The sequence below is a fragment of the Stegostoma tigrinum genome, chromosome 5 (genome assembly GCF_030684315.1).
Source record: "Stegostoma tigrinum isolate sSteTig4 chromosome 5, sSteTig4.hap1, whole genome shotgun sequence".
Classification (NCBI taxonomy): domain Eukaryota; kingdom Metazoa; phylum Chordata; class Chondrichthyes; order Orectolobiformes; family Stegostomatidae; genus Stegostoma; species Stegostoma tigrinum.
This window is the reverse complement of record NC_081358.1, coordinates 44235280-44252544: the sequence shown is the minus strand read 5'-3', so window position 1 is coordinate 44252544 and position 17265 is coordinate 44235280. Positions and strand designations below refer to the sequence as shown.

The following is a 17265-nucleotide window of genomic DNA, read 5'->3' as shown; positions in this document are numbered from 1 at the left end:
GGTCCCTCTATTTCTCTGAGCTTTGTAGTCTCATGCCATTCATTGAGTGCTCCCTTGTTTTGTTACTTCTTCAAAAGTGTATTACCTCAAACTTCACAGAGTTAAATTCCATCTGCCACTGATTGACTCATCAGAACATTCAGTGTATATACTCCTGTAACTTAAGACATTCTTTCTCACCATCTACTACCTGGCCAACCTTTGTGTCATCCGCAAACCCACTTATTGTGTAATACATATGACCATTAATAAACTTATTTATATATAGTATGTAATAAGGTTAATAATGCTTAAGAATGGTATGTGGTCAACATCAGAGCTCAGTGGAATTGAGGATTGCTGAACAATATTTCATGGCATTGAAATATCGTGCTAATATTTGTATGTTTGGACAACTGAAATATAATCTCATCAAAATATGATTGTATTAGGTATAAGAAATACCACTGAAAAAGCAGGTCCACTGAGGACGGAGAAACATAGTTTTAGGACAGTCTTTGACATGTGCAGATATTCTGAGGTTGTTCAATCATTAGCTAAAGTGTATTAATTGGAGAATAGACAAGCTTTTGCATTATCCTGAGGCACAAGAGCAAACAAGAACAATATATTTGAAAAAAATGAAGGAAAAGATTTACAGAAGAGCCAGCAGAAAGGTCAAGGCTAGGGGAAAGAATATAAATATTGCCGACAATATCACACAAAAGAAACAGAAATATGCAAAGTATTCAGAGAACAATATGCTAAATGCAAGAAGCTAACTCATTTTGCATCAGGTTTTCAGCTAGAAAGAATCAAAGAAAGCCTTTAAAGATGGCTGCCGGAGAGGTGTCCATCAATTATTCTGACAGATCACTCAACACTGATATATTAGGTTTGCATTGTCAGGTATAAAGATAACTGTTAGACTGATGGTTTCAGAAGGACAGCATCCTGCAAATATGAAGTGTCAGATGTACTTTGGGACTTCATACAACATTACGAGCTTTGCAAAGAAATGGTGACACAAAAGTTAATCACTTTTATGTAAGTTTGAGGCTACACTCTAGAACAAGATTCATCCCAAGAGGACAAAGGAAGATGAGGCACTCAATGCAACAGGAGGACCGAAGATTTGCTGTTCTAGACAGAGGATGTTAAAAAAAAATTCACCTCAAGTGAAACAAGTCCGAAGCTTGGACTGGCAACCCCACACATGCCAGAGGAGATTTGCAGGATATTCAGCCATTGAAGGCTGAACAGAGCATGGAAGGTGACAAGGATGACCTTACCAGTCTCTATTCCCTTTCTTTTCCCCTTTGGGTGTTCCCTCCTAAAGTTGAGTCGGCTGGAGGCCCAAGTAGAGTGGGGATGACCAGCGGGCTGGAGATCTGAGCGATGCAAGGATGGTCAGCGGACTAGACAATCTAGCACATTGGGGACAGTCAGTAGCCTGGAGGCCCTAGAAGGGCAGCGACAGTTGTTGCACTGGGGACAGGTGCCGGTTATCAGCAGTTTGCAAGTCTGGGCAGATCATATGTGGAAGCAACTTGTGCTGATCTACTGAAAAACTGTAATGTTTATCTTTCTAACTTTATTCTCATTTTTTCTAGCTTATACTATAAGCAACAGTATCTAATGTAACATCTTTTCCATTTCTTCTTCCCTTTATTTCTGTATTTTGCATCTAAGATCTTACCTAGGTACTTTGCACCTAAGATTGGACTATATGGGGTAACATTGTAAACTTTTCACTGTACTCTTACACTTCCATACTTGAGTACACATGACAATAAAGGATATTCTATTTTATTCTATTCTATTTGAAATGCACTGTTAAACATTGGTTTTCGTCCATAGAGCACAAAGCAGCTTTCACTTGAATAAGAAAACAGCATTGCAACTTGATGTGCTCTGGAAACAATCAAGCCAGCAGTGATATTGATCTGATCAAATAATCGCCACAGGAAAGTAATTCTTCAGACGTAAGATGTCACCCACAAAGAGTACATCACCCCAGGAAATGAGTAGGTACCAGACAAAATGCGAACAACTTGCACACATGCCATATAGGACTGAATGCTTTAGGGATAATAGATGAAATGCATGTGCAGAGACTGATGGAAGTGGAACAGGCTGGAATTAGCACAGCAATAAAAACAGAAACTGCTGGAGAAACTCAGCAAGTCTGGCAGTGTCTGTGGAGAGAAAGCAGAGTAGACATTTCAGATTGGTGAGGAGAAACAATCATGTTGCTTTCTTTTCACATATGGTGCCAGACATGCTGAATTTCTCCAGCCATTTGTGCTTTTGTTTCATAGAATCCCTACAGTGTGGAAACAGGCTATTTGGCCCTTCAAATCCACAATGACCCTCCAAAGAGCATCCCACTCCAAACCACCCCATTTCCCATGGCTAAACCACCAAGCCTGCACATCTCCAGACACTATGGGAAATTTAGCATGGCCAATCCAGGTACCCCGAACATTTTTGGACTGTGGAAGGAAACATGGAGGAAACCCACACAGACGCAGGGACAATGTGTGAACTCCACACAGACAGTCTCCCGAGGGTGGAATCCAAGCCAGGTCCCTGGCACTGTGAGGCAGCAGTGCTAACCACTGAACCACCGTGCCGCCGCAGATTCTGATCGTGAATATGGATAATTCTTTATTTTATTTCAGAATTACAAGAGTTTTGTTTATGATGATAATTTTTATTTGTTGACCATTTAACTTGGATAACTTGTAACTCAATGGTTAGAGCATCTTTTTGTCTTGAGGGGAATTTTGGAAAAACACATTTGTGTACAGAGTATGAGCTGGTTTCCATTGCTCCCCTTTAGCTTGGCATCAACTAAAATATCTTGCATAAAATAGCTTCTGAACTGACTGCAACATGTTTTGGAGATGTACTAGATCAGCCAACGTTAATATTTTATGAGTGATAACGGGGACTGCAGATGCTGGAGAATCCAAGATAACAAAGTGTGAAGCTGGATGAACATAGCAGGCCAAGCAGCATCTCAGGAGCACAAAAGCTGACGTTTCGGGCCTAGACCCTTCAACAGAAAGGGGGATGGGGAGAGGGCTCTGAAATAATTAGGGAGGGACGGGGAAGCGGACCGAAGATGGAGAGAAAAGAAGATAGGTGGAGAGGAGAGTATGGGTGGGGAGGTAGGGAGGGGATAGATCAGTCCAGGGAAGACGGACTGGTCAAGGGGGCGGGATGAGGTTAGTAGGTAGGAAATGGAGGTGCAGCTTGAGGTGGGAGGAGGGGATAGGTGAGAGGAAGAACAGATTAGGGAGGCAGGGACAAGCTGGGCTGGTTTTGGGATGCTGTGGGTGGAGGGGAAGAACTGGGCTGGTTTTGGGATGCAGTGGGGGATGGGGAGATTTTAAAGCTGGTGAAGGCCACATTGATACCATTGGGCAGCAGGGTTCCCAAGCGGAATATGAGTTGCTGTTCCTGTAACCTTTGGGTGGCATCATTGTGGCACTGCAGGAGGCCCATGATGGACATGTCGTCTGAGGAATGGGAGGGGGAGTTAAAATGGTTCGCGACTGGGAGGTGCAGTTGTTTATTGCGAACCGAGTGGAGGTGTTCTGCAAAGCAGTCCCCAAGCCTCCGCTTGGTTTCCCCAATGTAGAGGAAGCCACACCGGGTACAATGGATACAATATACCACATTGGCAGATGTGCAGGTGAACATCTGCTTGATATGGAAGGTCATCTTAGGGCCTGGGATAGGGGTGAGGGAGGAGGTGTGGGGGCAAGTGTAGCACTTCCTGCGGTTGCAGGGGAAGGTGCCAGGTGTGGTGGGGTTGGAGGGGAGTGTGGAGCGGACAAGGGAGTCGCGGAGAGAGTGGTCTCTCCGGAAGGCAGACAAGGGTGGGGATGGAAAAATAGCTTGGGTGGTGGGGTCGGATTGTAGATGGCGGAAGTGTCGGAGGATGATACGTTATATCCAGAGGTTGGTGGGGTGGTATGTGAGAACGAAGGGGATCCTTTTGGGGCGGGTATGGCGGGGGTGGGGTGTGAGGGATGTGTTGCAGGAAATGCGGGACTCCCGCACATCCCAGATGTCCACGTTCATCAAGGACCGCAACATTCCCTCCGCAGTGGTCGAGAATGCCCGTGACCGCGTCTCCCGCAACACATCCCGCCCCCGCCACAACCACCCTCAGAGGATCCCCCTCATTCTCACATACCACCCCACTAACCTCTGGACATAACGTATCATCCTCCGACACTTCCGCCATCTACAATCCGACCCCACCACCCAAGACATTTTTCCATCCCCACCCTTGTCTGCCTTCCGGAGAGACCACTCTCTCCGTGACTCCCTTGTCCGCTCCACACTCCCGTCCAACCCCACCACACCCGGCACCTTCCCCTGCAACCGCAGGAAGTGCAACACTTGCCCCCACACCTCCTCCCTCACCCCTATCCCAGGCCCCAAGATGACTTTCCATATCAAGCAGATGTTCACCTGCACATTTGCCAATGTGGTATATTGTATCCATTGCACCCAGTGTGGCTTCCTCTACATTGGGGAAACCAAGCGGAGGCTTGGGGACTGCTTTGCAGAACATCTCCGCTCGGTTCGCAATAAACAACTGCACCTCCCAGTCGCAAACCATTTCAACTCCCCCTCCCATTCCTCAGACGACATGTCCATCATGGGCCTCCTGCAGGGCCACAATGATGCCACCCGAAGGTTGCAGGAACAGCAACTCATATACCGCTTGGGAACCCTGCAGCCCAATGGTATCAATGTGGCCTTCACCAGCTTCAAAATCTCCCCTCCCCCCCACTGCATCACAAAACCAGCCCAGCTCGTCCCTTCCACCCACAGCATCCCAAAACCAGCCCAGCTTGTTCCCGCCTCCCTAACCTGTTCTTCCTCTCACCTATCCCCTCCTCCCACCTCAAGCTGCACCTCCATTTCCTACCTACTAACCTCATCCCGCCCCCTTGACCAGTCCGTCCTCCCTGGACTGACCTATCCCCTCCCTACCTCCTCACCTATACTGTCCTCTCCACCTATCTTCTTTTCTCTCCATCTTCAGTCCGCCTCCCCCTCTCTCCCTATTTATTCCAGAATCCTCTCCCCATCCCCCTCTCTGAAGAAGGGTCTAGGCCTGAAACAGCAGCTTTTGTGCTCCTGAGATGCTGCTTGGCCTGCTGTGTTCATCCAGCTCCACACTTTGTTAATATTTTATGTTTGTTTTATACTTGTGTAATATATCCCTATAATCGAGGAAATCATAACTGTGACACAAGTATAAACATTTTTTTTAACCACGACTCTCAGAGATGTTATGATACACCAATGCCAGCAAGTGAACTGACCGCCCACCCGGCTATTGCCTTCACTCAGGGTCAACAGCCTGCAGAGGGCGCCAGTACCCCGGCTCCTTCAATGACACAAAGGCACAGAGCATGCGCAGTAAGCAGCCAGCCCAATCCAGGAAAGACATGGGAATCGGTGAGTGTGAGGGAAGGAGGGGAAGTAGGAGGGCAGGGATTATAAAGAGAGATAGATAGAGATATGGGGGTGGTCAGGGATTATAAAGCGTAGAGGGGGAGGGAGAGGGAGAGGTCGAGGTCAGGGATTATAAAGGGAAGTCGGGGGGAAGAGAGATGGGGATGGGGATGGGGATGGGCATGGGCATGGGCATGGGCAGGGGCAGGGGCAGGGATTGTAAAGGGAAGTCGGAGGGGGGGAGGGAGAGGGAGATGGGGGAGAGCAGGGATAATAAGGGGGAGGGGGTGGGAGAGAGAAGGGGGAAGTGGGAGTGGGGTTGGGAGAGAGGCGGGGGCGCGCGGGGATTACAAAGGGGAGTGGGGGCGGGAGAGGGCGGGGATTACAAGGGGGAGTGGGGGCGGGAGAGGGCGGGGATTACAAGGGGGAGTGGGGGCGGGAGAGGGCGGGGATTACAAGGGGGAGTGGGGGCGGGAGAGGGCGGGGATTACAAGCGGGAGTGGGGGCGGGAGAGGGCGGGGATTACAAGGGGGAGTGGGGGCGGGAGAGGGCGGGGATTACAAGGGGGAGTGGGGGCGGGAGAGGGCGGGGATTACAAGGGGGAGTGGGGGCGGGAGAGGGCGGGGATTACAAGGGGGAGTGGGGGCGGGAGAGGGCGGGGATTACAAGGGGGAGTGGGGCCGGGGGAGGGCGGGGAATACAAGGGGGAGTGGGGCCGGGGGAGGGCGGGGAATACAAGGGGGAGTGGGGCCGGGGGAGTGGGGGCGGGAGAGGGCAGGGATTATAAGGGGGAGTCGGGGGAGAAGTAGAGAGATGGGGGAGGGCAGGGATTGCAAGGGGGAGTGGGGCCGGGGGAGGGCACGGATTGCAAGGGCGAGTGGGGGGAGGGGTAGAGAGACGGGGGAGGGCAGGGATTGCAAGGGCGAGTGGAAGAGGGATGGGGAGAGAGACGGGGGAGGGCAGGGATCGCAAGGGGGAGTGGAAGAGGGATGGGGAGAGAGACGGGGGAGGGCAGGGATCGCAAGGGGGAGTGGAAGAGGGATGGGGAGAGAGACGGGGGAGGGCAGGGATCGCAAGGGGGAGTGGAAGAGGGATGGGGAGAGAGACGGGGGAGGGCAGGGATCGCAAGGGGGAGTGGAAGAGGGATGGGGAGAGAGACGGGGGAGGGCAGGGATCGCAAGGGGGAGTGGAAGAGGGATGGGGAGAGAGACGGGAGAGGGCAGGGATCGCAAGGGGGAGTGGAAGAGGGATGGGGAGAGAGACGGGGGAGGGATGGGGAGAGAGACGGGGGAGGGCAGGGATCGCAAGGGGGAGTGGAAGAGGGATGGGGAGAGAGACGGGGGAGGGCAGGGATCGCAAGGGGGAGTGGAAGAGGGATGGGGAGAGAGACGGGAGAGGGCAGGGATCGCAAGGGGGAGTGGAAGAGGGATGGGGAGAGAGACGGAGGAGGGCAGGGATCGCAAGGGGGAGTGGAAGAGGGATGGGGAGAGAGACGGGGGAGGGCAGGGATCGCAAGGGGGAGTGGAAGAGGGATGGGGAGAGAGACGGGGGAGGGCAGGGATCGCAAGGGGGAGTGGAAGAGGGATGGGGAGAGAGACGGGGGAGGGCAGGGATCGCAAGGGGGAGTGGAAGAGGGATGGGGAGAGAGACGGGGGAGGGCAGGGATCGCAAGGGGGAGTGGAAGAGGGATGGGGAGAGAGACGGGGGAGGGCAGGGATCGCAAGGGGGAGTGGAAGAGGGATGGGGAGAGAGACGGGGGAGGGCAGGGATCGCAAGGGGGAGTGGAAGAGGGATGGGGAGAGAGACGGGGGAGGGCAGGGATCGCAAGGGGGAGTGGAAGAGGGATGGGGAGAGAGACGGGGGAGGGCAGGGATCGCAAGGGGGAGTGGAAGAGGGATGGGGAGAGAGACGGGGGAGGGCAGGGATCGCAAGGGGGAGTGGAAGAGGGATGGGGAGAGAGACGGGGGAGGGCAGGGATCGCAAGGGGGAGTGGAAGAGGGATGGGGAGAGAGACGGGGGAGGGCAGGGATCGCAAGGGGGAGTGGAAGAGGGATGGGGTGAGAGACGGGGGAGGGCAGGGATCGCAAGGGGGAGTGGAAGAGGGATGGGGAGAGAGACGGGGGAGGGCAGGTGAATTAGGGAATAGGAAAGGAAGAGGAAAAAGGAATGGAGGGATGGATGCAGAGTAGGACGGGGAGAATGTGGGTCCTGGTGGGCAAAATGGTGGTTGTGGAGGTCCTGGGATATGGGATGTCTGGGTGGTATCAATAGCTTCTGAAGATAACAACAGATTAGATTGTAAGGGGGAATCAGACTAAATGAGGGTTCTGCCAGGGTTGAATGGGGAAACTGGACAGTGACCCTAGGGAGAAATGGAGGTGACCATGCATGTTTTTACATTGAGAGCTCTGCAGCTCCGGTATCTGCCCACTATAGTTCCACGATGCTGCTATGGTGCACAGATGACGTCCTGAATCACTAGCTACCCTTTGCGTCGTGTTGAAAATTCTGTCAGTATTGAGAGAGCAACTTTAATTAAGCCTCTGAGGGTGACCTGGTAGCCATTTGCGCAGTCAGTTTGACAATTCCATAAACCTGTGGAAGCAGGACGATCTATGGGGAGACTGCAGCATTATGGTAATGTTGCGGGACTAGTAACCCAGGGACTCAGGCTAATGCTGTTGGGGCAGTAGTTTGAATCTCACTATGGAGCCTGCAGTGCGATTTAAATTCAGTCCAGAAATCTGGAATAAAAACTAGCTTCAATGATGATGACCACGACACTATCATCGACTGTGGTAAAATCCTATCTGGTACACCTGAATGCCTGAAATTTAGGCAAGGAATCTCCAATCTGATCCAGAAAGCGTAACAGTTGCACAGCCTGGTCTTGAAGTCATGAAGTATTGCAGCAGAACAATACAATCACTTGTATTGGTATAGTGTGTTCATCTAATAAAACATCAGAATTGCTTCACAGAAGCGATTATCTAACAAACTTGATACTGAGCTTTCAACATTCTGATAGCAAACTACTACTTGCATTTTCATTTGAATTATTTTCGTCTGGATTCTATGAAGGAGAATTGTTTACTCTTTCTCAATACTTTTTCGCTAAGCTGTCATTATAAGTAAGGGAAATGGTAAGCCTATTGGTAGCAACAACAATTTTTTTTTCCTTTATTCTTGCATGCGAACATGGTCATCGCCAGAGAGCTCAGCATTTGTTGCCAGTCCCTAGTTGCCCTTGAGCTGAGCGACTCTTGGGGCAAATCTAGAGGGCAGTTAAAGAGTCAACCACAATGCTATGGGCCTGGAGTCACATGCAGCCAAAACCAGGTAAGGATGGCAGATTTCCTTCCCTAAAGAACCATTGTGAATCAGATGGCTTTTTCGTGACTGTATGAATGTACAAATTAGGAGCAGATCATTTGACTCATTCAGGCTGCGCTGCTAACTCAGTAAGTACACATGATCAGTTTGTGTTCCAGATTTCGTATTCCCATATTTCCATCTGCCCTCTAACTTCTGATCCCCCTAGCTAATAAGAATGTCAACAATGATTTCTTTGTTACCGTTACTGAGACTTTTTGTTTACTTAAAAGTATTTATTAATCAAAGCTACATTCTTCCAACTAGCATGGTGGGATTTTGAACCCAAACCCCCAGAGCATTAGTTTGTGCCTCTGAACTATTAGTTCAGTACCACTGTGGCAATGACCGTCCCCCACACAGTGCTATTTGGTTAATAGAATATGTAAAAGCACTTAAGGAGGGTTATCAAATAAAATGTGGCAGCAAGCCTTGTGAAATCATTAAACAAATGACGAGAATGATTTTCTTTAAGGTAGGGTCCTCCTTACCTTAACCTTCCCTAAGTGCTCTGACACAAAGTAGACGAGTTGGAGAGGTTTAGGGAGGGAAATATAGCCCAAGTAGCTGAAGATATGCCTATCACTGATGGGGTGATGAACACTGGCGATCCTGAAGAGACCAGAATTGAGAGATTTTTGAATAGGTTACAGGGCTGGAGGAGATTAACCTGCGAAGGGCAATACCATGGAGTGATTTTAACTGGCAAATTTTGATTATATATTAGCCTTGTCAGACAGGGAGCTGGCATCAGTCAGCAAACGTGAGTGATAAGGAAATGGTGTAAGTTAGGATATGAGCAGCAGAATTTTGGATGAAATGTAGTACTTTGTGGATTGTGTAAGGCACTTCATAGTGACCATTTGATATGTATGAGACAACTGACACTATCACAGAACCATTCCATTACAGGAAAAAAAGTAACATGACCCATTGTGTTTGCATGTTGTCTGTTTTTTATATGTATCCTTCATATGTCCAAGATTGTTCTACCAAAATATATCACTTTTCATCAGCATTGACCATCATTTGCCATCTATCCACCCAGTCCACCAATTTGTCAATGTCCTTTTGAAGTTTTACACTATTCTCCTCTCAGCTTACATTGTTTCCAATTTCTGGGTCATCCACAGATGCTTCCCCTCCACACCAAGGTCTGGATCATTACTTTATATCTGGAAAAGCAAGGGTCCCAATATCAATCCCTGGGGACCTCCACTACAAACATTCCTCCAAAAAGGAAGATATTCCTGTCACTCATCCAATTTTGGATCAATGTTGCTACTGTTTTTATTCCATGAGCTATAACTATTATCACAAGTCTATTGTATGGTACTTTTGGAAGTCCATGTGCGCCACAACAGTATTACCCTCTTCAACCCTACTATTATCACCAGCAAGTTACCGTAAGAAATTCAGATTGACGAATTCACCTATGTTCATGTGACCATTAATCAATAGACGATAGGTGCAGGAGTAGGCCATTTGGCCCTTCGAGCCAGCACTATCATTCATTATGATCATGGCTGATCATCCTGATTTATTGTTCTCAAGGTTTCCCCACAAATGGAGTTAAACTGACTGGTCTGTAATTGTTGGACTTGTCATTATGATCTCTTTTGAGCAAGGATTTTTATATTAGCACCACCCGAAGTCCAGGGAAGACTGAAGATTAGGCCAGTGCTTCTGCAGTTTACATTCTCACTTCTCACTGTCAGTTATAAGTACTCTTAAAAAACATGGCTGATATGGTAAAGTGGTTTCAGTGTGGTAAAGTGCAGTGCACAATGAGGATGAAGCCCTCAGGTAAATGTGCAAGTCAGCCTCAGCTTGTGATCAAACTTTAATGCTTCTAGCAATGTGTAAATCTTGGCTTTTAGTTAGATTCTGTATAAAGTGGGTCTATAATTCTGCCACTGACATAAAAGGGCTGGATTTAATAATATGAACTTGGGTACTTGGCTTACTCCACCTTCAAGGAGACAAATGAAATGAGTACTTGTTTCAAAATGGATTGACAATGCTAAATTCAGTTGATATTTCAACCAGTTTACCTTGACATGCTTTTTAATAATTGGGAGCAGCCATGGCTAGTGTTTGTCTGGCACTATCTCTTTTACAGAATTCTCTTGGACACGGAAATGAGGAGCAGGAGTTTCACATATGTCAATTTATTGAAGCTGATGATGGTCTTGGTTTTGATTATGAACTGAATCAGCCATTAAATAAAGAACTTAATGCCCTGGAGTCTCCTGGTACAATTAAGCAATTCTGCATGCATCTAGCCAAGTCAATGACTTTGCAATTCATTGTTTGTCTTAAAGTAGATTGGACATGAGAAAATATGCACAAGGAGCATGGAAGTGACAAAATTATTTATTTAAAACTACACCATCAAAACATTCAGTTTGAACTAATGAAATATTCAGCCATATGAACTATTTTCCTCAAATTATCAAGGTTTTTTTTATCATATCCAGTTTTTCTTCATATCATGCTCTCCTCTTAGCATCAATTCCTTCACTGGAATCTTGATTCAACTGTCCAACCGTAAACATTCAGGGATTCAGAACCTAATCTATAACCACCCAGGGTTCTTTGTACACTTGTAGCAAGAGACGTTGAATGGGAATCTGAAACCCAACTGGTTTTCTGTTGAAAACAAGTGCTGGAGATCACATTGGGTCAGACTGCAACCGTGGAGACAGTGCAGAATGAGATATGTTGCTTCCCATTTAAGATGGATCATTTGGGAAAGTCTGTGTAATGAATCTGCAGCTTGGAAGCAGTCTTGAGAATGGTATGACGACCGTAAGCTGGGTAGCAATTAAGTTTTAACTTCTGCTATTAACCTTGCTGAAGATGAAAGTTAACTTAAAGCTTGAATAAGGTCACTGTCTAAACAGGTATTGGGGGAATAATAGTTGTAAATTTGTGTACTATTTACATATTACGATTCCCTTAAGATGCCCATTTTTCTTAAGTCAGTGTTCCCTGGCAAGTTAGAATGTTTTCGCTGTGTATCAGTGCAAGATAAGAACAGGGTACTTAATGCACAATATCAGGACTTATGGCTTCGTACAGTACTCTTATCTCGCAGTCTTTACTTTTATTGTGTGAGGGTGGTGAGGAAAGGTGAAGCTGGAATGATAAATTATCATCTTGTTGGATCATGTGTCTGGTGTACACGTGTTCCACGAACTTGAATGAAATGCCTTCTCTTTTGCAGCTTCATATATCTTTTGGTGGAGACACGTCACGTGGACCCCTTGCAATCAATTAAAACATTGCTTTCCGTCGCTTGTGGGATTAAGTTGTGCATTTAGAAAAAAAACAACTATAATACGAGCACATTTAATTTTTTTTACATTTCAGTTGTCGGCGTGGCGTTGAGGAAATCCGGATGTTTCAGTGACATCAGCAGGGCTGGGTCGGGCACTCCGCTGCTCACATTTCAATCCCCCAACTGCAGCGCAGTTTCAAGCCGCTTCCGGGACCTCTTGCACAACAATGCAGCAAGCGGCTGAAGATTGCGGCTTTGGTGACTGAAGAGGCCAAACCTTCCTCTTGGTCGGGATTTATTTGTCGACAAACATGGAACATGGTCTGAGCTCTCTCAAGCAGTTTGCCCTCCCCGTCGGCCAGCTGGCTTCTTGGATTGCAGCGGTGGCAATGGTGTTTGGTGGTGTCGTGCCCTACATTCCTCAATACAGGGATATCAAGCGCACACAGAATGCAGAGGGGTTCTCCATCTATGTCTGCTTAGTGCTGCTTGTGGCCAATATATTGAGAGTATTATTTTGGTAAGTCTGCTTTCACCTTGTGCCAAACCCCTAACGAATATACGATCGTGCTGGGCGAATTTATTTTACCAAGTACTTTGGAACTGTCAATGTGACAAAAGTAGCAGTATTCCTTGCAGTGTCAGGAAAGCATAAAGCTGTGGGGTGGCATTATGGCTGATCCCACTCAATAAATTGAGTTTTTAATCTTTTAAAGAAAAGATTGTCAGTCTTTGGAAAGTGAAATGATCTGCATTTAGTAATACCTTGTGACGTTGTGTGGATTTGGGACGTTTAAGTGAGTACCTTTGGTGCTGGTATTTAGTTCCATAGATCTAGATATACTTCTGTATATGAAGCCACTACATTATATGTGTTGTGGAAAGTGGTTATTAAAGGCTTTGCGGCAAGGGGGATCATAACGCTCATTTAGTCTTCCTTGTGACTAGGAGTTCCTAGGTCATGATCAATTTATACCACTGACTGTGTAAAATGTTCTTGTCTGAATATAAAGTTGAGCACGGTGAACTGATTTGAGATTTGCTACATTGATGTATGTTAGAGATAAGCTCAATTGTTGTCCATCTTCGTGATGAATTCTTGTCACAAATTTCTTAAAAAAAAAAGTAATAGCCCAAAATTGTTGGATCTGGGCATACCAATGAATTAGATTTGTTCCCCTCATAAGCTGTAATTAATTGTCTAAAACTTCTGGGAGAATTAATTGGTAACAGTGTGACAAAGGCAATGGGAACCTAGTCAGTGACAGAGCTAGTAGTCCGTTTCCTTAGCTAATAAGATCTAAGGATTTGAATGGCTAGCGAAACCCTGTAGTAGCTTTAATATCCACAAGGATAACAACAATTTACATAGCATTACATAGCATCTTTTACTATAAAATAACATCCCAAGGCACTTGGCAGGGCATTCTAAAACAGTGTATGATGCGGTCCTGGTGGTTTTTAGTTCAGATGACAAAGCTTGGTCAAAGAGGTAGGTCTTCAGGAGGAAGGCATGATAAATAGACGTAAGTGAAAATGTTTAAGAGCTTGTGGCTTGGATAACAAAACTGGCCTACCAGTGGTGGAATAATTAAATTGGAGTTGCACCAGGCCAGATTTGCAACAACAGGGCTTATGAGGTTGGAGAAAACTCTGGATATCGAAAGCAGTGAAGCCATGGCGAGTTAGACAGCAAGGACAAAACATTAGACTAGTGAAATAAATATCACTGAATGCATGCCGCCTTTGAAAATAACAATCATGTGAATCAGATTGCTTTGTAGTTCTTTGAAATTCAGGAAGTAAATGCTACTTGCTGCCTACGTGCTAAAGCAACATACATTACGGTAATGTGCGGCTTCTGGAATTAATACTTGCCAATGAGTGGACCTGTATACTTTTGGCAAGGTGGAAACATTACAGCTCTGATGTACTGAAAGGAGTTGAGTATTAATTTCACTCTAATCTAGAATCCACGATTGGTGCTGGGTCCATTGCTTTTTGTCACTTATATAAACGATTTGGATGTGAAGATAGGAGATACCGTGAATAAGTTTGCAGACGACACCTAAGCTAGTGGCGTAGTGGACAGCCAAGAAGGTTACCTCAGTACAACAGGATCTTGACCAGCTTGGTCAACAGGCTAACGAGTGACAGGTGGAGTTTAATTTAGATAAATCTGAGGTGCTTACTTCTTGGAAAGTCAAATTAGGGCAGGACTTATACACCTTTTTAATGGTAAGATCCTGGGGAGTGTTGCTGAACAGAGACACCTTGGAGTGCATCTTCATAGTTTCTTGAAAGTGGAGTCGCAGGCAGATTGGATAGAGAAGAAGGTGTTTCATATGCTTGCCTTTATTGTCAGTGCATTGAATATAGGAGTTTGGAGGTCATGTTGTGGCTCCACAGGACATTGGTTAGATCACTATTGGAATACTGCATTCAACTCTGGTCTCCTTGCTATAGGAAGGATGCTGCAAAACTTGAAAGGGTTCAGAATAGATGTACAAGGATATTGCCAGCGTTGGAGGGTTTGAGCTAGAGGAGAGGCTAAATAGGCTGGGGCTGTTTTCCCTGGAGTGTCAGAGGCTGAGGGGAGATGTTATGAGGTTTATAAAAACATGAGAGGCATGGATAGAGTGAATAGACAAGGTCTTTTCCCTAGGTTGGGGAGTCCAAAACTAGAGGGCATAGGTTTTAGGTGCGAGGGGAAAGATTTAAGAGACCTAAAGGGGCAACTTCTTCACACAGACAGTTGTGCATGTGTGGAATTAACAGCGAGAGGAAGTGGTTGAGACTGGTACAATTATAAAGTTTAAAAAACATCTGGATGGGTATACAAATAGGAATGGTTTAGAGGGATACGGGCCAAATGCTGGCATATGGGAGTAGATTTATTTAGGATACCTGGTCAGCATGGATGAGTTGATCCAAAGGGCCTGTTTCTGTGCTGTATTTCTCTTTGACTGTAATCCATCAATGCCACTAGTATGCTTACATAGCACTTGCTGTGCTTTTGTATAACTGCTGGCTAATGAAAGACCATTGGAAGCATTAAGGGCCCGTTAAAGTCTTTATGCCATTAAATATCAGCCCTAACATACTGCAGTAAATTTGATTAGTTTTTACAAGACATATGCAGCAATTTCTCTTGGTTGCACGAAAGTAGGGCCTTTGGGTACAGTGATAGTGTCCTTACTAAGAAGGTATGAATTATAGTACCACCTTCCCCAGACATTTCAAAACATTTCTGAACACATTTATTTGGCATATTTACAGTGAGAGTGATGGCAAACTTTGTTTTTTGCAGGCATTTCATCCAACAGTTTTTCATCTCTCCCTCGCTGTAAATTGCTGGGTTTTCTTTTTGAACAGATTGAGTATTTGTCTTCACTCACCATTATTTTGGCAGTAAACTCTGGGACAATGCAAATTATGGTATGCTACAGTATGCAGTGCCAGATCAGCATGGACATATACTGGATGCAACACATTGCCAAGGTCTGGCACAGAGCAGAATTTAATAAACATTGAGTTTTGGAATATATGCTGCAGTGAGATAGTGTAGGCATGATTATGTAAGGGCGTAATATTCAGGTTGTGCTTAATTTGATTGAGGTAACACTGAAACTGTACAAATAGACATTAAGAGATCCTAATGCACAGTTATCTCCTGAACATCTTACATTTCCATAGGCACATTTAATTACTGTCTGCAGTACATACTTACTGTATGACTAGTAGAGATTATACGCTAAAGGCAGCAAAAATAAATCCAGCTCCCCAGAGGAGCTCGAACAGTTCATCCACTTCAACACCTTCCACCCCAACCTCAAGTTCACCTGGGCCATCTCCAACACATCCCTCACCTTCTTGGACCTCTCAGTCTCCATCTCAGGTAACCAGCTAGAAACTGATGTCAATTTCAAGCCCACTGACTCCCACATCTACCTAGAATACACCCCCTCCCACCCACCCTCCTGCAAAAATTCCATCCCCCATTCCCAATTCTTCCGCCTCCGCCGCATCTGCTTCCAGGATGAGATATTCCACTCCCGCACATCCCAGATGTCCACGTTCTTCAAGGACCGCAACTTTCCTCTCGCAGTGGTCGAGAATGCCCTTGACCGCGTCTCCCGCAACACATCCCTCACACCCCGCCCCCCGCCACACCCGCCCCAAAAGGATCCCCCTCGTTCTCACATACCACCCCGCCAACCTCCGGATACAACGCATCATCCTCCGACACTTCCGCCATCTACAATCCGACCCCACCACCCAAGACATTTTTCCATCCCCACCCTTGTCTGCCTTCCGGCAAGACCACTCTCTCCGCGACTCCCTTGTCCGCTCCACACTCCCCTCCAACCCCACCACACCTGGCACCTTTCCCTGCAACCGCAGGAAGTGCTACACTTGCCCCCACACCACCTCCCTCACCCCTATCCCAGGCCCCAAGATGACTTTCCATATTAAGCAGATGTTCGCCTGCACATCTGCCAATGTGGTATATTGTATCCACTGCACCCAGTGTGGCTTCTTCTACATTGGGGAAACCAAGCGGAGGCTTGGGGACTGCTTTGCAGAACACCTCCACAAGGTTCGCAACAAACAATTGCACCTCCCAGTCGCGAACCATTTTAACTCCCCCTCCCATTCCTCAGACGACATGTCCATCATGGGCCTCCTGCAGTGCCACAATGATGCCACCCAAAGGTTGCAAGAACAGCAACTCATATTCCGCTTGGGAACCCTGCAGCCCAATGGTATCAATGTGGACCTCACAAGCTTCAAAATCCCCCCCCTTCCCCCCCCTTCCCCCACTGCATCCCAAAACCAGCCCAGCTCGTCCCCTCCCCCACTGCATCCCAAAACCAGCCCAGCCTGTCTCCGCTTCCCTAACCTGTTCTTCCTCTCACCCTTCCCATCCTCCCACCTCAAGCCGCACCTCCATTTCCTGCCAACCACCTCATCCTGCCTCCTTGACCTGTCCACCTTCCCTGGACTGACCTATCCCCTCCCTACCTCCTCACCTATACTCTCTTCTCTACCTATCTTGTTTTCTCTCCATCTTCGGTCCGCCTCCCCCTCTCTCCCTTTTTATTCCAGTTCCCTCTCCCCATCCCCCTCTCTGATGAAGGGTC

General features: G+C 47.1%; 1 protein-coding gene across 4 annotated transcripts in view; it reads left to right on the top strand.

Moving 5' to 3' along the window:
* The first annotated feature begins 5421 nt into the window (after nucleotides 1-5421).
* LOC125452070 (solute carrier family 66 member 2) overlaps nucleotides 5422-17265 on the top strand; it is a 47500-nt gene continuing 35656 nt past the window's right edge. For 3 of the 4 annotated variants that reach the window (XM_059645963.1, XM_059645961.1, XM_059645964.1), the window contains exons 1-3: nucleotides 5422-5469; nucleotides 8679-8805; nucleotides 12214-12641. In XM_059645963.1, coding sequence (XP_059501946.1) covers nucleotides 12433-12641 — 209 coding nt within the window. In that variant the 5' untranslated portion in view covers nucleotides 5422-5469; nucleotides 8679-8805; nucleotides 12214-12432. The remainder of the gene's footprint in view (nucleotides 5470-8678; nucleotides 8806-12213; nucleotides 12642-17265) is intronic. The other variant, XM_059645962.1, reaches the window with a different exon arrangement.